This window comes from Mastacembelus armatus, chromosome 24, assembly GCF_900324485.2.
Source record: "Mastacembelus armatus chromosome 24, fMasArm1.2, whole genome shotgun sequence".
NCBI classification, from domain to species: Eukaryota; Metazoa; Chordata; class Actinopteri; order Synbranchiformes; family Mastacembelidae; genus Mastacembelus; species Mastacembelus armatus.
This window is the reverse complement of record NC_046656.1, coordinates 18,078,352-18,097,297: the sequence shown is the minus strand read 5'-3', so window position 1 is coordinate 18,097,297 and position 18,946 is coordinate 18,078,352. Positions and strand designations below refer to the sequence as shown.

General features: G+C 38.9%; 3 protein-coding genes across 8 annotated transcripts; 2 read left to right on the top strand and 1 right to left on the bottom strand.

The window, feature by feature from the left end:
* Positions 1 to 2,313: 2,313 nt before the first annotated feature.
* Positions 2,314 to 9,303, top strand: rhag (Rh associated glycoprotein). Its single transcript, XM_026318082.2, has 10 exons — positions 2,314 to 2,584; positions 5,492 to 5,675; positions 5,925 to 6,075; positions 6,180 to 6,327; positions 6,608 to 6,774; positions 6,875 to 7,012; positions 7,176 to 7,297; positions 7,379 to 7,452; positions 7,586 to 7,659; positions 7,911 to 9,303. Exons 1-10 carry the CDS (start codon positions 2,407 to 2,409, stop codon positions 7,983 to 7,985), a joined length of 1,311 nt encoding a protein of 436 aa, XP_026173867.1. The 5' UTR covers positions 2,314 to 2,406; the 3' UTR covers positions 7,986 to 9,303.
* Positions 9,304 to 10,527: 1,224 nt separating this feature from the next.
* Positions 10,528 to 15,537, top strand: LOC113137548 (protein FAM133). Of its 3 annotated transcripts, none has more exons than XM_026319274.2 (7): positions 10,528 to 10,694; positions 10,845 to 10,917; positions 11,236 to 11,379; positions 11,528 to 11,589; positions 11,681 to 11,767; positions 12,162 to 12,251; positions 13,357 to 15,537. In XM_026319274.2, the coding sequence occupies exons 1-7, from the start codon at positions 10,692 to 10,694 to the stop codon at positions 13,384 to 13,386; spliced, it is 489 nt and encodes a 162-aa protein (XP_026175059.1). In that variant the 5' UTR covers positions 10,528 to 10,691; the 3' UTR covers positions 13,387 to 15,537. The 3 variants fall into 3 exon arrangements, with proteins under 3 accessions (XP_026175059.1, XP_026175058.1, XP_026175057.1); XM_026319273.2 differs by having other exon boundaries at positions 13,352 to 15,537; XM_026319272.2 differs by lacking the exon at positions 13,357 to 15,537 and adding an exon at positions 12,360 to 13,276 and having other exon boundaries at positions 10,529 to 10,694.
* Positions 13,874 to 17,172, bottom strand: rd3 (retinal degeneration 3, GUCY2D regulator). 4 transcript variants are annotated; one of them, XM_026319269.2, is made up of 4 exons: positions 17,066 to 17,172; positions 16,533 to 16,600; positions 15,523 to 15,836; positions 13,874 to 14,339 (listed from the first exon to the last, which is right to left on the bottom strand). In XM_026319269.2, exons 3-4 carry the CDS (start codon positions 15,810 to 15,812, stop codon positions 13,976 to 13,978), a joined length of 654 nt encoding a protein of 217 aa, XP_026175054.1. In that variant the 5' UTR covers positions 15,813 to 15,836; positions 16,533 to 16,600; positions 17,066 to 17,172; the 3' UTR covers positions 13,874 to 13,975. The 4 variants fall into 4 exon arrangements, with proteins under 4 accessions (XP_026175054.1, XP_026175055.1, XP_026175056.1 ...); XM_026319270.2 differs by having other exon boundaries at positions 16,533 to 16,597; XM_026319271.2 differs by lacking the exon at positions 16,533 to 16,600 and having other exon boundaries at positions 17,066 to 17,164.
* Between the last annotated feature and the right edge of the window lie 1,774 nt (positions 17,173 to 18,946).

Genomic DNA, 18,946 nt, shown 5'->3' with positions numbered 1-18,946 from the left:
TAGATTTTGAAGATACTACACAGGCAAAGCTCTGTGGAGCCTGGACATAAATTAGAAAGCTGTACATGGTTCCATAGTTACAGCACCCTCAAAAACATTGACTGCTATCCAGTTTTGATTAATATGGACAAAAAACAGGATTTTGTCTGTCAAACAAACTGGTATCTGTTTATGAAGGAGTCCTTCAAATGGAGGAATGCAGCGTTGAATATCCTGCAAGAGGTGTGTATGAAGCTTCACACAAGTGCAGAGGTCTGTACATTGCAGTGAAAAGAAGCTGCATGACACGATGCCCTTACTACAAGAGTTATGTATGTGCACTGTATTTGACCCTGGCATTAGAAAGAGCTGAACAAAAACAGCCACAAGGAGAAATGTCAATATAAAAATATCAACTTCGTAGTCTGCCCTTACTGCTCAGATTAAAGTAAACATTTTCTTGATGTGAGGAGATTCATTAATTATTATAAATACACATGAAGTCATAAACCTGCAAACCTCAATTTGACCTTTACATGTGATGGACATCCAGCAAATGCCCTGATGCAGAAAATGAAAGTGAACTAAAGCCATTTATCATCCAACTCCTTCACTCTTTGATCCTTTACACTCCCTGAGTCGTCTTGCCATTGCAGCACAACTCACAGCTGTGACATATGGACCAAGTGAACAGGGTATCATCTGCACAGCAAGTCTGGCTTCAAAGCAGCACAGGATATTGCAGACATTCTTGTAGTAATGTACATTACATAATGCAATAGGATCCAAGACAAAAGATGGAGCGCATTTAGGCTGGTGGCTTGTTTATTCCCCACAAATCTGCGCTTCACGATGAGGTTGTGAGTGAACAGAGATAAAATGCTTAATGGCTTTCCTGGAATGTGAAGTTCACAAGGAGGCTAGATTTTGTCTGATTAAAAAAAACACTTAACTGTGCTTTTCTTTAATGCTCAAACTTTCTCAGATTCTGTGAGTCAAAAGAGACTTATTTCCAGCAGCAATAATGGGACTTGTTTGATGAAACTGCCAAAATATTCAGAGAATGTCTGAACGATATTTGACGTAAAACAACATTACAGGGTCAAGGAGAAACTCCCATCTTTGACCTCCAGTTGACTAAAAGTGTCAAAGCAATCTGCAAACCATGATTCTTTTGTAGAGCAGCTTTTACTACCAGCGGAGGGTAAATAAATGTGAATGAAAAAACACAGTTAATAAATTAGCTTCCCCTAGTTTTGCGCTCTGGTTCTTCAAAGGTTTGTCAAAGTTTACTAAAGTTGAACTGGATGGGAAAACTTTCACACAGATTGTCAATGAGTTGCTTCACCCACTGAAAAAGCCTCCACTGTCTGTGATATATTACTGCAACACTCTGCAGGGCACACTGACTGACTGACAGGTCAGTGTGAGTAGATTGACTGGTGCTACAGAGTTTTTGATATCTCTCAACATGTGGAAGTCATTTTCCTAAGGGTCTGAAAAACCTTCACTGTACTTGGCTCCAAAACAAACAGAAATGTATTGTTGGCGGTGATTATGTACTCTGCTCATTCATAAAGGACCTGGACCAAATGAAGGACTTGGAGAGAGACCTCAGATTGTCACTGCGCTCACAGTGTTAACCACTTACATCAGAGCCTGCCTGACAATCAGACAAACCTGGGTGGTTTTCATTGGAAAGTTAGCAAACACATGGGCAGTATTCAAAATGACTCAAGACAAGCAGGTTTGGGAAATTGTTAGAAATTTAACTTTAAATTAAATTATGTCTGTAATTTAAGTCACACTTGAATGTGGTGTTGTATTAGACTATATTATACTCAGAGGTGTCGCTAATATATGTAATGGGAAAGGACAAAAATAGTGGCAAATGAAGCATCTGAAACTGGACATGCATCAGTCAAAAATACTGAAAATATGTTTAATATCAAGAGACCAGTCAGCCACAGAGTTTTCTGTACTAAGAAAGAGGAACAATGTTCAGCAGAGCAGAAAACACAAATATTTTGGTATTTGTTAGGGTACACTTCTTTCAACGACACTTTAAAACATTAAAAGACTGGTCTGGATCCAAGTCAGTAAATTAACAAACACAGTTTGCCAATGAAAAACAAGAAGGAAGGAACAGTAATTATGTTTTTTCTCATGCCAGTTTGCTGGTCAGGTGTAATTACATTTGTGGTTTGCTTTGTCCCCTCCGAGATCCAGAGAGGAAACCCATCCCTGTAAGCAAATGCATGAGAGGGGTGTTCACCACAGGCCTTGTCATTGGTCACCACAAAAACTGCATCAGTTTAAAACCAGACACCACTTTCTTCCCTCCCTTCACATAGCACAACCCTAAAAAAACGACAGTTACTGAGGGTGTGTCACACTGTATGGGAGATAAACAGAGTTGGTCTCAGGATGCCTGCATACTCCACCAACATGAGGTTGAAGTTCCCTATCGTGGCCTTGGCTTTGGAAATTATCACCATCATACTGTTTGCAGTGTTTGCGGTGTATGATGACGGCAAAAGTGATGGGCATGGCGAACACTCCAATAAGACTGACCATGAAAAGAAGCCTATGGATCTCTACCCCAGTAAGTCTACCTGGGCTGCATGTTGAGGAGTGAGGAACAGGAAAAATGCTATTTATATTTTTAAAAAATAGTCTACAAATTTTACAAAATGCTGAAATAAATTTCTATAATCTTAAACTTTTGTGTGTTGAGTGATGTGAAACAAGCTACTTACTTGCATTGGGATAATGTGAATTATGTTTCTCTAATTACTTGCAAATAGATTTAGAAGAACGTGGAGGCTTTTCACAGGACTGTATTGTCATCCAACACCAAGTCTATTCACACACACACACACACACACACACAGTAAACAGCTTAGGAATCAAAATGCTCCTGTACGGAAATGTATCGGGCCACATACAGTAGAGGCCACATGTGATACACATTAATGTCTCCAGCACAGAGACAATAAGGGATGGAGACAGATGGTCAATGGAGCAGAAAAATGCAGTTTAAATTTGATGGAGCAACATTTGAGAGTGTAGAGTAGTTTCTACAGTTAAGGAGGTTCTTTGCTTCTTGTCCACTTGTCTCCTTAAATATAGGCACATCATTAAACTGCTGCTGTACTGTATGAATTTCTGCTCACGGCTGGGTGGGGCAGGTGTGACTAAAGGAGATTAGCTGAGCAGTCGGTATTAAAACTGAGGCTGTCTCCTACTTCAGATGGGATGTTTCAACATACATTCTCTAGCAAAATAGTTATTTTGATTTCTATTTTGCTATAGTGGATAAACACTAAAGTTAAAGCTTCAGTGTCTGCATATTACACCGTTTGCTATGAATAATTTGTATCTCTTTTTTCCCACAAAACTTCCTGATGGATTTTTTTAATATTCTAAAATTAAATTTTCTCAATTTTCCCAGATTGCAGTATATGAACAAGTGAATAGATCCGACTACTGTACAGAAGATATTTTCTGTCACTGACGTGCCCATTTGTCAGTGTCAGTTATATTCTAGACTGCAATTTTTTTCCAAGCTAGTTGTGATAATATACCATTATGCAAACACAACTGAAAAAATCTGAAAAAATATCAGCCTTGCATTTGCATGTGGACAAATCCACTATTCAATGCAAACCAGACTGTGGACTAGAGTGAATAAGAAATGATCAAGGAAAAATCAGCTAATTAAAAAATGTAAATGAAAGCCTCAGAAGTTTCTGATTAAAACTTTTTAGCACAGTGAGAAACTGATTTACAGAATGCAAAAAAAAAAAAAAAAAATGCGCCTACATTTGAAATGAGAAACATTTTTAACATTTTTTGTACCATTTGCATCACCCTGCTACACTTTACACCAGAGCGTAGTGTCTGATCTCGGCTCACCCAATTCTTCATAAGATTACCAAGCATTATCTAACAGCATGGCATAGTGCCAGTCATTGTGGCTGCTCTCCATCACCTTTTTTCCAATCCTGTTCACAATAAACTCTTACTGCAAGGAAAGCAAATCTGAGTCACCTAGCTGAGAATGGAAGAGGAGTCAGGGGTGTCAGAGATGGCCCCAAAGAGGCTTTGTTCAAAACTGCTCCAGGGATGTGAGCCAAATCAGACATTTGCACCTTTAACTCACTGCTGTGCCCATCACATTTAATAAAGAACTGAACAATGACAAAATAGGATATTTTAAGATTACTACTACCACTAATTTTGCAATTATTATCTTGTTAGGACTGTAATAAATTTTAGCCCTATTCTTCTGTTTGTGGGCACGACATGACAAAAGAGAGACACTGGCCAAATTGATTCCACACTGATTTCCAAATATATAGAATGTAAATATTTAGTTATGACTTTAAAAACTCCTAAATACAGACTGATAAGATACTACTCTCTGAAGTATAAATCTACAAATTCAAACCCAGAGCCAGTTATCTTAGCATAGCATGCAGACTGGAAACAAGAGGAAACAGCCACTGTCTCCTCTAGAATGAAGTAGCAACAACTTATCTTAATGAATCTCCCACCACTGCATGCTCTGTACTTGGCACTAAAACATCACAATAACAGGCCTCTACATGTCACACACATATTTGTTAAATAGATACAGATGACATAAACTCTTTTTATACAGACTGTTGACCCTTCTTTAAGGGGATTTTTTGATTAACACTAAACTCAGAGAGGTCAGCAAACTGCCACTCCACTTCACACAGCTGCCAGGGTCTCAGTATCAGAGGCAGACACGAACCGCGTTTAAAAAAATAATGCCTAGTCAGTGACACTGTCCTTTCATGACTGACCCCATCCTCCCATTTTGTCTTGTTCTAGTCATACAGGAAGTGGGGTAGACTTGACTTAGCTAAAATGCTACCACTCATCACAGCATTTTGGGGGACCATCACAAAATGTTTATTATGAACTAAGGAATAAAGTCCATTGTTTCCCAGTATGACTTAGCTCCGCCTTTATGAATTTTTCATTAGCTTCAGAGACAATATCCACTTAAAGAGATTTTTGTATGTACTTAAAGCTAAGAATATAGTTAAAATAGCACATCATAATGAAGCATGGTGAATAATGCAAATAGATCCCAACCCCTGCCCTCTTCGTCAGTCTAACAGCTGAGACTAATAGATAGGTTTGCCAAACGAGCTGTCCCCCAAGACTTCATAAATTTAAAGTTATCAAGATCCTATGCACTTGATAGAAATGACACAAAAGGCACAAACTCCAGAGGAACAACAGCAGCATTTTCCCGTTCCTAATGTGACTGAATAACTTTCCTGCTAACAGATCACAACTGACAACACAGACACTTTTGACTCCTGTTCATTAAACCATTTAAACTACAAAATGGAAACTACCATGAACAGAAAGGCTGTAGGAAATGGTTAATTTCATACTGAAGTCACATTTAGCAGAGGATAAAATGGGACTATCAAATCAGCAGAACTGACCTCTCTTCTCACATCTCCAGTGTTTCAGGATGTCCACGTCATGATCTTCATTGGCTTCGGGTTCCTGATGACCTTCCTCAAGAGATATGGCTTCAGCAGTGTGGGCATCAACTTACTCCTGGCCGCCTTCGGCCTGCAGTGGGGTCTCCTCATGCAGGGCATCTGGCACATGGATCATGGAAAGATCAAAGTCAACATCTTCAAGTACAACTGTTTTCTCTGCATGTGTTGGTTTTTAACAACACCCGGATTAACATTAATGCAGTGACATATACATCACTACGTAGAGGCTGCTCAGTAAACCGATGACTTGCCCTGTTGGCCACTGATTAGCTGACAAATTTATTTGAATAGTACATTAATATTAAACTGTGTTAGTCTGCTGATTTTTGTGCCGTTGCTTTATAATCTTCCAAATTCTGTTTTTTAAAGCTTTATTTTCTTCCATCTCAGAATAATTAACGCAGACTTTAGCACAGCTACAGTCCTGATCTCCTTTGGAGCTGTTCTGGGTAAAACCAGCCCTGTGCAGCTCCTCATCATGACCATACTGGAGATCACCATCTTCTCCATCAATGAACATCTGGTGGCCTCCATTCTAAAAGTCTGTATATAATACATGCTTGTGCAGCATAAATTCCAGCATTCTGACCAGAAACACTGAAAGTATAAACTGAATTTTATTAAGGACCTCCTTTCTTTTTACAGGCCAATGATGTTGGAGCATCCATGATTATCCATGCTTATGGAGCCTACTTCGGCCTGGCAGTGGCCCGTGTACTTTACCGACCAGGATTAAGAAACGGACATGAGAACGATGGATCTGTTTATCACTCTGATATGTTTGCTATGATTGGTGAGAGCTGCTTAAACTTCAAATTAATTTGAATATATAATTATACCAGTATTTTGTTTTATATGCTGTAATTTCCACTCAATGATTCACCCCTGGTCACCCGCACATGCATGATTTGTGCCACCTAGTGGACACAAAACACCATGCAGCACAGTGCTACTGACCTCAAGTGCTTCAATCCTGCTGGGCAGCGTGTGTGAATGCTAAAATCTTCAAATCTAACTTGCAATATGGTTTGATATGAATACAAATTATGTTTCTTTATCACCCTGTTCTACAGGAACAGTCTTTCTGTGGATGTTCTGGCCCAGTTTTAACTCAGCCATAGCTGATCCAGGGTACACTCAGCTCACTGCAGTGATCAATACCTACCTCTCACTGGCTGCCTGTGTGCTCTCTGCCTATGCAATATCCAGCCTTGTGGAGCACAAAGGAAAACTGGACATGGTCAGCTAACATTGGTTTATTATTTACACTAACACTATAACATTTTAAGAAGAAATTCTGTTATATTCTATTTTTAAAAAAATATCTTTGCACTCTACAGGTACACATTCAGAACGCAACATTGGCAGGTGGTGTTGCTGTAGGAACATGTGCTGACATGAACATTGAGCCTTTTGGGGCCATGCTGATCGGATTACTGGCCGGAGTCATTTCTACCCTCGGATTCAAGTACCTGACTGTGAGTTTAAATTTCAAAGCAAAGGAGAAAAATAAAAAGACATCAAATGTTATAGTTTTACTTTATAATTTAAAAATGATAAACATACTGCATGCATACCCATTTTTTAAAATGAAAGTGCCTATTTCACCTTTTAAAAAGACATTTGGTTGCTCTTCCGTAGCCCATGCTGGCGTCCAACCTGGGCATCCAGGATACCTGTGGTGTCCACAATCTGCATGGTATGCCTGGCATCCTGGGCGGGTTGGCAGGTGTTGTCGCAGCAGCTATGGGGAAGAAAAAGAAGTAAGGGCAATGTTACCATGTCTTACTGGTGCACTTTGTTTTTATATACTCTTACATTCATGTCTCCCTTCTCATTTTCAGTGCTACTGCTTCCATGCAAGCTGCCGCCTTGGCCTCCTCCATTGGATTTGCTTTGGTTGGCGGTGCCATTACAGGTGGGTAGAGATAAAAATTAGGTCATAAATGTGAGACTTAACAGTTAAATAGCACTGTGACTCGATGGAAAGAGGAGGAATCAATTTACCAAAAGGACAACATCTGACTGAACAACTCATTTTCTTCTTCAAGGTTTAATAATGAAGTTGCCGATCTGGGGACAGCCTCCAGATCAGAACTGCTTCGATGACTCCATTTACTGGGAGGTAAGAACTCCCATTCCTCACAAATACTTTCCTTACTTTCTGTCAAATATTAATTGATAGATGTAGTTGGCTGATGTTTGTTAGTTTTTAAATCTTTGATTGTGAAATCAAACCAGATAGATGTGGTTCACTGAATCAGTACAATTTATACCATATGTTAACAGAGAGGTTCCCATTTATACTGCAGATACAGTTCTAATTATTTTGGTTTCTGGTAATAATATATAATCAAATGAATGTTTGTTTTCCAGGTTCCCCAGGAGGAGGAAGAGAATGAAGGGAGCTTAGTGCATGCTGATCACTCAAAGAACAAAGCAGAAGCTTAAACGTCAGCCCATTGTTGATTGAGCTCAGAATTAGAGTAAACAATCAGCTACACTATGCAACGAACACCATGTATTAAAATGAGTGAAAAAAGATTTTCCGTAGAGTTACTCAACACAAAAACTTTCAATTTTCAAACTAGATTTTAAAAAGTTATTAAAAAGCTATTTTTCATCATTAATATATATTGACATTTTAATGAGGAAAGGCAGTGAAAGGTTTATAAAACAAAGACTCTAAAGTATACAAATAGATTTATTCTGGCAACTCAAACATTAATCCTGTATAGTTTCTCTGCTGATACCAACTATAACCAAAAACTATAACAGAAGTCTGTTATAGTTTTTTATGTCCTTTTGTATTATTAAATCATGTGTTTATAGATATTAGTACAGTGTGTCTTTCCTCATAAATTGTTTTATATTTTCATATACCTGACATTAAGTATTTTTGCTGAGGCTTAGGTCAAAAAGAAGAGCCAAACTTTGCTTTGATCTGCTGCTTCACATTACCTCACTGGAGCCAAATCAAGGACTCAGATTGTGTGAAACCAGCAGAGTGGCTCTGATATGGGCAGGGATAGTCGCATGATATTCTTCTAACTAACGAACCTTATAAACCTTTTCATGCATTTTATTACTTCCAAATGTTTTGTCTATGTGAGGGCAGCTGTAGAACTTAAATGGAATGAACATCACATTCAGTACTGTACATTTTGCATTAGATTGGTAACTGGGCATGCTGAGGTTTGTCTGGGTTTTTTTCATCTAATGTAATCTTACATGTACATAAAGTTCAGTTCTTAGATTGACAAGGTCAGTTTTATCAAAGCCCTGTAATGTCAAAAAGGAGTAGGCGTAACAGTCATAAATCTTTAAAAGGACATAACATGCAAACTGAAAAACAAGATATTCTTTTTTAAAAATCAGGTACAGGCATGTCTTTTTTTTTTAAATTTTCACCATATTACACATTTTTAGGCAACGGGTTTTTATTTCATTCTGTAGAAGACTTATTGATCCTGCTATTCTGAGTTTTTAGCTTGTAGCACACATACAACAAACCTCATTTGTATGTCATAGGAATAGAGAACACTTTGAAACAAATTGCAGTTCTTGGAGGGCTGGAGTAAGTATAATGTGTTAAACAGCAAAATTATAGGCTCGATAAAACTGACTACATACAGTACAAAGCTACTCAATATTTTTATTTGTCGAATGATTTATGATGCCCAGAGCACATTATTTTGTATTTTCTTACAGATTTCTTACTTATTTGTATACAAATACTGTCATAATAAATATGTTTTTGTAAAACACCCGGATGTGTGTTTTTGAATTATTTCAACTATACTACTCAATATTGCAGTGAGTTCCAATATATTACAGACTAATGGCTTCTTATGAATGTACAAATATAAATGCATTAATTACTAATCAACAGCACCATATCATTTTGCACCAATGTAAGCTTTAAAATAAAAACACTGCCCCAGTTTGAGTAGGCCCCCATTTCTCTGGGTCAGAGCAGCTGTATGAAATAAAGACACAATACAAGGAGACACAAAGTGACACACAACAACCACAAAGAAACAGAAAGTGACCTCCAAGAGACACAGTGACCTCAAGGAGACTTTAAATGACCACAAAGAGACACAACATGACCTCAGAGAGACATTAAGTGACTTCAGAGACACAAAGTGAGCACAATGAAACACAAAGTAACCTCAAAGAAACACAAAGTGACCTTAGAGACATTAAATGACCTCAAAGAGACATTCAATGACCACAGAGATACAAACCAACCACAAAGAAACACAAAGTGACCTTAGAGACATTAAATGACCTCAAAGAGACAGAAAACAACCACAAAGAGACACAAAGTGGCCTGAAAGAGACACAAAGTGACCACAAAGAGACATTGAATGACCTCAGAGAGACACAATTAAAACAAAGAGACACTGAATGACCTCAGACACAATGTGACCACAAAGAGACATTAAATGGCCTCAAAAAGACACAAAGTGAACTCAGACATTAAATGACCTGAAAGAGAGACAAAGTGACCACAAAGAAACATTAAATGACCTCAAATAGACACAAAGCAACCTCAGAGACTTTAAATTAACTCAAAGAGAGACAAAGTGACCTCAGCGACACAGAGTGACCACAATGAGACATTAAATGTCCTCAGAGATAGAAAGTATCCTGACACAAATTGACCACAATACACATAAAGTGACCACAAAGAGACACAAACCTACCATGAAGAAAGACAAACCGAAAAAGACACAAAAGGCACAATTTATTACAGAGCTTTTTGTTAGCTAGCTACGTGAAAACTAACAACGTTAATCTCACGGTAAAGCTAACAAGCCTGGCGACCATTAAACTTCGCAAGTGGTTCGTGTTTACTCTTAGTTTACTAACTTAACCTACCTGATTAAAAGCGCCGCTATTACAAAGCCAAGTGTTTGTTTTCCTTTTTGTATGGGGGAAGGGGTGTTACGAAGTTTTCGCTCTCTTGTTTTGAACGTAGCTAGCTGCGGTGCATCATGGGATAGAAAATGTCTACTTAGAGTGCTAGCTAATTCCAATTTACTGCCGACAACTGCGAATAAACGTATGTTTTGTCCTTTTTTCAGCACCTTATTTTTTCAGTGTAGTGTCCGTAAATAACTAATATACCAACTGTATTCCGCTGCTGCCATGGTGAGTATATAACCTCCCTTTTAGTAGCATTATTAGTTCAAAAGCTTAGCGTTAAAGATAATTTAGCATTAGCTAGCGTTGTAACCCAGTTAACTCTTAAGCACCAGAGAAAGGACACACACAAATATATGTCGCTTAAACATATTCTAGTCGACAAATGCAGAGTGCACCGTGTCCAGCTCCGGCTCCAGAACAGAAGAAAGAAGAAGATCGAGTAGCAGAGGTAAGACCACCTGAAACGCTCACAGTCACATCTGAGTAATCAACGCCAATATCTGTTTCACCTCTTTACTTTTCATAACGCTGAAGATCATTGTGATGTTAGGTTTTAGGCTTCACTGCATATAAAATATTAGATCTCAGAGATTTGAGGTTTTTGTTCTCAAAATGGATTAATTTTAAGTTCCTTCTCTGTTTTATTTTTCTTTTCTGCAAATTTATACGCAGCTCATGGTGTCTCGGAGGCTGGGTGTGGTTGTCTGTGTGATACAAAATGTTTTTATGAAATTATATTTTGGTCTGTCCTTGTATATGTGGTTAGGATGTGAAAAAAGGAAACAGAAACGGAGCCGTAGCAGATCTTCCTCAACGTCTTCCAGTTCATCATCTTCATCCTCATCATCCTCCTCTTCATCGGGTTCATCACAGTCATCCAGCTGTAGTCGCAGCAGCTCTAGCAGTAGTGGTACGTGTATGTTTTAAGTCAGCAAAACACATGAAATACCTTGTTTTGTGGTTTATGTAAGATACATTTTTTGTTTTGTTTTATGTTTTTTCCATTGTCATCATTATGGTGATAATAGCCATCATCTCATTCACTGTCTTGTTTTTAGACTCCCGCAGTAAATCCAGAAAACAGTCTAAGAAAAGGAAAAAGGAAAAACAACACAAAAAGGTAGACTTGTGCTTTTTATTCATGTGTTTATTGTTAGAAGTGATTGTCACTCACTGAAGACTAAGTCTCTTGTTTTTGTATCATGGAGCAGAAAGGAAAGAAAGAGAAGCGCCATAAACGTAAAAAGGACAAGAAAACAAAAGAAGAAGAAAACTCTGGACCTGTACAGATCTCCAAGGTAAATTTCCGTTAAAGTCCCATTAGTGAAAGTATTTTGCACATTATTTTAGTTAGTCCATATATTTTTCCATTAGATGTTCCAACTTTTTTCTGACTTGTCATCCACACAGCAGCATATTATACAAACATATTACATCCTCCTTAAATCCTGAACACTAAAATCAAGCCCGCCTCAACATTTCACCTAAACGTGTTTTACAACACACCAAATGACACAAGATTTATTTATTTTTATATCTCTTTTTTTTTTTCATGGGACTGTAAGAAGGGGTAATGTTTAATTTCACATCATTTCATTAGGGTTTCTCATCCCAAACAGGCTAAAATGATGTGCATATTACAAAACATTTCCTCTGGAGGTGTGACACTTATCATTGGCTAATTTCTTTCAGTACTTGAAGGACAGGAAAAAAGGCAACTACAGCATGATTTCAGGGAAGAAGATAAAGATGAAAGTTAAGAAGTCAAAGAAAGATAAACAGGTAATCACATTTTTGTCGTCGAGCATCCATATGTGTTATGTGTGCTTATTTGCCTTGGCTCACAACTGCTAGTGTGTGTGTGTGTGTGTGTGTGTGTGTGTGTTACAGCGGGATAAAAATCGAGCAGAACTTCTTGAGTTCTTGAACTCTACCCTGTGATACCACTGTGAATGCCAGTAGTGGTGCTCAGGCTCAGAACCATCACCAGAACTCAGGAAACAACAACTCAGCTTTTAGAGAAGAGAAGTGAAGAGTTTTCGAAGAGATAATTAATACAAATTGCATCAACATGTGGACAGAACCAAGTCAGATGAGGTGAAGAACCTGGATCTCTTGCAGCAAAGTGAGATACATTCAGACCACTGGTTACAGTTGAGTGTGCTACTGTTCACATGGATAATTCATCAGATTAGTCAGATAACTTTTTTGACATAAAACATGTTAATGATGCACAATGTCATCTGACATTTTCTGTGGCCCACTGCATAATTTGACAGTTGTAATCAGACTGAACAGCTTCTCAACCTCACTTGTGGTTTGAATGTATCATCTCCATTTAAGAGAGCACTTCACCAGTTTAGCATTGCACTTCAATAACATTGTTAGACTCACAGTGGACAGTTTAGAAATGATCCATATTGATGCAGAAGAGCCAGATGTCAGGTTGGATATTTTCTTACCTGTTGGCTGCATCAATCATTCATGTCAACTGACCACCATGTTTCCACAGGAAAAATGTTTCAGTGGGAACCACAGTGTTATCAGTGTGTACTGATGTTATAGGTGTGAATCTGTACAATTTGCTTACACTATGAAAATCAACTCTGCTTTGTTTGATTATTTTATGTCTTCATAACTTTCATTCTGTCAGTCCTGTTCTGAATCTTTACATTTTATTAAATTGAAATGTAAAATACAATAACTGGGTTCTCTTGTATGAATCCAGTTGAAAGCTTTATATGGATCATAGTGTTGTTTAATATTACATTTTTCTGTCGATAAACAGAAAAGAAACAGCAATAAACTGCTGAAATGACTTTACATTGAAATGCTTCACTCAAAAAAGATCTGACATTTGCATCATTTCTTATATCCTCTTGCAAAGGAAGAACACAGAACGCTCTTGGCTTGCTGACCTTGGATGATGTATTACTGTGCTGAATCCTTGTGCTGTGCAAGAAAACAGCACAATCTGGGGAGAGAAATCATGACTCACCCCCTGAATGACGTTAGTGTGAACATTATTATTGATCATTTGTTTTAAGACTGAGTAACATCTATTCAGAAATCTCATGCAAAGCATTCTGTCAGAAGGTCATTCACCTTTCAGCCAATTTGTGTTATCAGACAATATACAAACATTTTCACCTGCAACAAAAAGGCCATAAGATTACATAACAGGATAAAATAAACAGACCTCAAAGCTTAGATGCCAAATATCTAAAAATATAACAGTAACAATATAACATCAATGCAAGAGGTAATAATCTCATAGTAAGATGAAACTTCCAGTGTTAAGGTACAGAAAATCCAAAAAACACCTGACATTACCCTTCAGTTGAAAAGGTAAATAGATCAAATGCTGAGTGGTTTCATACTGTAAAACTAAGAGGATGTGATTCATCCCCCTCTCTTGGTGCTAAGTGGACATAGTGCAGCAGGGTCCTGGAGCTCAACATCTGTCCCACTGAAACGTACCACCACTGTTTCATGAACATCCCACATCAGACAGCCTTACTGCCTGTACCTTTGTATCTGAAGTCAGGCATGCTCCACACCCTCTGAGATCCCTCCTCCCTCTCCATCCCTCTCTCCACATCCTCTGACACGGTTTTGAGGTCGCTCAGGCCTGCTCCGTCAGCCACAGCGGAGCTCAGGCCCACACTGCTCCCAAATGGGTTGATCTTAATCCGGGACCTGAAGTTCATAAGAGACGTGCTCATGGCGCGTTTGTTGTTCCACTGACGGGCGAGCCGCTGTGCCTCCTGCTCCTCCTTCAGGTGGTCCAGAGCCTCCAGAAGGACTGAGCGGAACAGGCTGGACACCTCCTGCACCTCTGGTTCATTGGCCTGCATGGCCTCCCTGAACCTGTGCAAAGCAAAACAAGACACAGGCAAGTGAGCAGATGATGATGAAATGATACAATAAACATGTGGATGCACAGATGGTGAAAGAGATTCAGGCTGATTCCAACTGTAAAATGATTATGTCACAATGTAACAAGAGGTTACTCATAGTAATAAACCCACAAGGAATTATCACCTGAATCTAAAGCTGCCCTTGATAGTGCAGACATTGAGTTTCAGCTCATTGTTTAACCAGCACTCACAAGATTTAGACTTCTCACTCTCAGTGGAGACTGCTCTAATAGTCTCTAAAAACCCAGTGTGCCTCCCTGCTCAGCACCAAACAGAAAGTTAGTGACTAGCTGTGGGCATTTCAGTCTGCCATTAAGTTATTCTTTAAAACTGGCATAATAGAAGGAACAAAATGTAAACGTAACAGACATCTTATTCTCCTTAACCTCAACCTTCTTTACAAGGACAGGCTGACAGAAGCATGTCTCCTTCTCAGAGAGCATGAGCTGATTATACTTCACAGTCAATCTGTCAACTGAGGACTCCACTGCATGCAGATGCAACTAATTGAATACACACACACAAAAATGTGTTCCCGCTGGCACTCATTGGATGTTTGTGAGTTCCACTTAGCACCCACGTACATGAATGCTTCCCAAAAACTGTCAAACTAACAAGACCCCTGAGACCTCAGCAGCGTCCTACGAACAGATGCTCAAGGTGGAGACAGTTTTCATACAGTCAGGTGTGGCTAACAGCTGAGCAGTTTAGTGATGGAAGATCATTCTGACTCTAAGGTGATGCTTTGTGTCTCTAAGCCAATACTGTTGGTGGTGATCCAAAAAATGAAAAGCATCTTATTCAGAGATTTTTTTGACAAAAGTCAAAAATTGAGATACCCGAAAATATATTAAAAATCATGTCATTCAAATTCAAGAGTTTAACTGAGATTTAATATTACTTTTTTATATGAGATATTACACCTCATACACACACACACACACACACTATTGTAAACACATACACACATATAAGCAGAATAAAATTTAAATATTCAGGAAATATACAATTGCCTCAAAACTGTATTTAAGAAGAGTATTTACGGAAATATACTTAGTAACTTTCCACATCTAATTTTATGTTTCAGTTCCATCAATATTTGATATTTCTGGAGTAGCTCGGTGTGTCCTTACTTGAGTATGACCAGCCCGCAGCAGGATGGCGGCACCTTGGAGCAGAGGTCCTCGAGACAAAGCCGCTCCCCGGTGCTGATGCTATAGGTGGAGCGAGGTGTGCTGGCCAGCCAGCTGTAGTCCACTCCAGTCTTCAGGCGTCTGTACTCGTTCTCCCTCTCTCTGTGCTGCCTCTCCGCTTCGTTCAGCTGCCAGCTGAACTCCAGCATCAGGGTGTCACTGACCACATCGGCCGGGTCCCGCCGGGGGCTCCGGTGATAAGGTTCATTCCAGCTGAACCATGAGGCCATGCCCTTGTCCTCCTTCACAGCTCCCTGATGAAGGAGAGACAATCAGAATCATTGAAATGATTGTGACCTCAAATAAAACTAGAGCACAGAACATTACTGCCAAGCTGCTGCAATCTTTGCTCAAATTCATTTCAAAGTGGATTTTTTCAAGGTTGTACATTATTGGAGAATAAAAGGAGGGTGAATAACATCTTCAGTGGAGCCCGAATTATGTTCTTATTTGATATAGGACTTGCACTTTGATATAAAAGAGTAGACAATGATGTGATTTGGAAAGGTTAAACAAAAACTCAAATATGTGTATCTCTATTTTGCAGAGTTTGAAATGTGAGATCAACAAAACAAAACACTGATGCTGGATTCAGTTTAATTCAGTAATCAGTCTTTTGTTGTTTTGTTCAATGTGGTAAAAATAAAAGGCCAGTGATCAAGTTACTGTGAGGCATTTATTCAAAAGAAAGGTTCTACTTTCACATTCTTACACAATCTTCTCAAAATACATATATTTACATTTACTGCATCAGGAAAATAAGCACAGCTTTTAAAGCAAACACTTTGTTGGCAGTACTCCACATATTTATTTTACCTGCACACATTTTGTAGGTAATCTCTTCATTCTATAATGCTGTCGTCTTTCATTAGTTACCCATTTCATTTTGTAACCGTCCTCTTTTAATCTCAGGTTAATCTGTTTACACAGACAAACCCCAGCTGCTGTACCTGTTTTCTACCTCTGCTGTTCTGTGCTGGGCCTGTTTCGGTGCCGTCGCTCAGATTATCAACAGCTGCTGAAAAAAAAATTCACAACAAAGTGACAGTGAGATTAGTCACTCACCTGCTCTCACCTCAGCACCCAACAGTTTAACTCTGAGCTTCAAAATGGAGTCACACACAGGCAGTGTCCAGTGGCTTCTTTATTATGTGTTTGGTCTTTTGTCACTAAATATGATTCGGGACCAGCAAACATTTGATGTTTTAGCTTGGAAAACTACTGAAGACAATCTATTAAAATAGCTGTATATTTATTTTCTGTTAATCAGCTAACCATTGTAGCTTTTCAAAACCTTTTGAAACAATTATGTCATTTATCACAAATGACAGAAAACTGGTTGCAAAAATATTCTGTTTCTTCAAAAACTCCCATCAGATCCAATTTTCTAAACGTTATTTATGTTTAAGTTTTGACTTTTTTCAAACAATAGTCCACTGCAAAGCAGAATTGCAAATGAACACAAAAATCAACCTTTTCTTACCTCTTCTTCTACTTCTTTTTCTTTAAGTTTGTCTTGAGCTCCACAGGAAACAAAATCAGTGAAAAGCAGAATTTAAAAAGTCCTGAGATAGCAGATATCGAGATGGCTGAACGAAAAAGAGAGAGAAGGGAAATGGTTTCTGCTCTCATATCCTCTCACAGTCCCACAGTATTATCTCCTCCTCTCCCTCTCTCTCTCTCTCTCTCTCTCTCTCTCCCCATCTCTCCATCTCTCCCCTCCTCCTCCCAGGAGCCTCTCTGGCCTGCCTTTACTTGTTGCAAGAGGTTGGGGGCACCATCTCCGATGGGAGCCATTGGATCACGGCCCCTGATGAAGTGCTTATGCAGCTTTTTACAATTCACCGTTGCCATAGTGATGCTCCTAAGCCTATTTGTCCACAATAAGCTCCATCAACTGAAAGGGAGCTAGAGAGAGATGAAGAGGCAGATAAGGACAGAGTGGGTTGAGCAGCATGAAGGAAAGAGAGATAAATCAAAGGATGTTGTTCTGAGGACAGGGTCAGTGTAGTGTGGGCTCACCGTGCTGTGACGACAGCTTAGCTAAGTGGCTAGTTGTGCAACACCTGCAAGAGGTCAGCCTGTGCAAATTAACATCCCACACGATAATGAGTCCCACTGGCCCAGCACAGTGGTGCATGAATTATAGGAGGCTTGATAAAGTGCTAATTATAGGAGGAAATGTTTGTTTGTGTGTGAGAGATGCAGATGATGGAGGAGCAGAGAGAAAAGCACAGGCTCAATGTGCAGTTTTTGTGTAGGTGGATATCAAGCTTTGTTGGTTGTTTCTGTGTGTAGGTGTGAGCAGCTAACCTCAGACTATTTCAAATTCACAGCAACATAAAAATCCTCATCGAGCCACTACAGCACCTGAGTGTCACACTAAATGAAACGCTGGGTGAACTATCAACTCCTCTTCTCCACTGAAGAAACATCCACTAGTGTAAACAAAGAAACATGTGTGCTTTCCAAAAAAAAGTTCATTTTATTAAAAAAACAAAACAAAACAGTTTTTTTTTCAAATTAATTGGTGCATCTGTTTGTACAACCAGCAAACTCCATGTGCAGCTTCCTGCTCAACCCACCAACCAAAGCAAGCAGTCACCTCAGCTCAGCAAGTAAAGAAACATCCACTCCTGTAAAACTAACCAGTCAGCTAAGCTAATTAGCATGATAACAGTATGCTAAGCTAATAAGCAAACAGCTTGAGCCACTTACTAGACTAGGGATGGGAAACCGATGGTCCTTGAAGATCATAGCTCTGCCCACCTGGATCAGGTGTGTTCAATCATCAGAAGCTGGAAGATACCACTTTGTCTTCCCCCACTCCACCCACATTTGAGGTGGTATCTTCCAGAACACACCTGATGCCGCCTGGCATACTGCCAGAGCCAAACTATACTTCCTCTGTTTTTGTGATCACAAAGCACGTGTCTTCAGCTGCTTCTTCCTGACAAACAGCACATCATACCCTCCTCCCAGGACATTTATAAATGCCCTAATACAAACTGAAGGATTTGATTGTGTTTTCTGTTTTGCAAGTGTTTCTTTTAACTATATTGTTATATTTTCTAAATGTTTTTCTATTTGCCTTTACTGTGTAAACCACAGCAGTGAAGAAACATGATTTAATTCCCTTTTACTCTGGATATTAGGACTGAACTGAGTATTTGTACCTTATTTGACCCTTGTCCTTTCAAAAAATGCTGCAAAGCATATGATTAAAATATATTACCCATTAATTATTTACACATTTTATAAATTATACCTTATTAGAAAGAGATATTATATGAATTCTAGTGTTTTAACTCATGTATAGGGAATTTAAGGTGAGTTTACCCTTTACTACATGATTTTCCTCCTC

What these genes read in the sequence shown, in the direction of transcription:
- rhag (XM_026318082.2), top strand. Translation starts at nt 2,407, where the DNA reads ATGCCTGCATACTCCACCAACATGAGGTTGAAGTTCCCTATCGTGGCC. An exon ending in ATCAAAGTCAACATCTTCAA is followed by an intron (nt 5,676 to 5,924) that starts GTACAACTGTTT and finishes CTTCCATCTCAG; the next exon opens with AATAATTAACGCAGACTTTA. An exon ending in GGTTGGCGGTGCCATTACAG is followed by an intron (nt 7,453 to 7,585) that starts GTGGGTAGAGAT and finishes TTCTTCTTCAAG; the next exon opens with GTTTAATAATGAAGTTGCCG.
- LOC113137548 (XM_026319272.2), top strand. An exon ending in CAGCAGCTCTAGCAGTAGTG is followed by an intron (nt 11,380 to 11,527) that starts GTACGTGTATGT and finishes TCTTGTTTTTAG; the next exon opens with ACTCCCGCAGTAAATCCAGA. An exon ending in AGGAAAAACAACACAAAAAG is followed by an intron (nt 11,590 to 11,680) that starts GTAGACTTGTGC and finishes ATCATGGAGCAG; the next exon opens with AAAGGAAAGAAAGAGAAGCG.
- rd3 (XM_026319269.2), bottom strand. Translation starts at nt 15,812, where the DNA reads ATGGCCTCATGGTTCAGCTGGAATGAACCTTATCACCGGAGCCCCCGG. An exon ending in TGCGGGCTGGTCATACTCAA is followed by an intron (nt 14,340 to 15,522) that starts GTAAGGACACAC and finishes TGCTTTGCACAG; the next exon opens with GTTCAGGGAGGCCATGCAGG.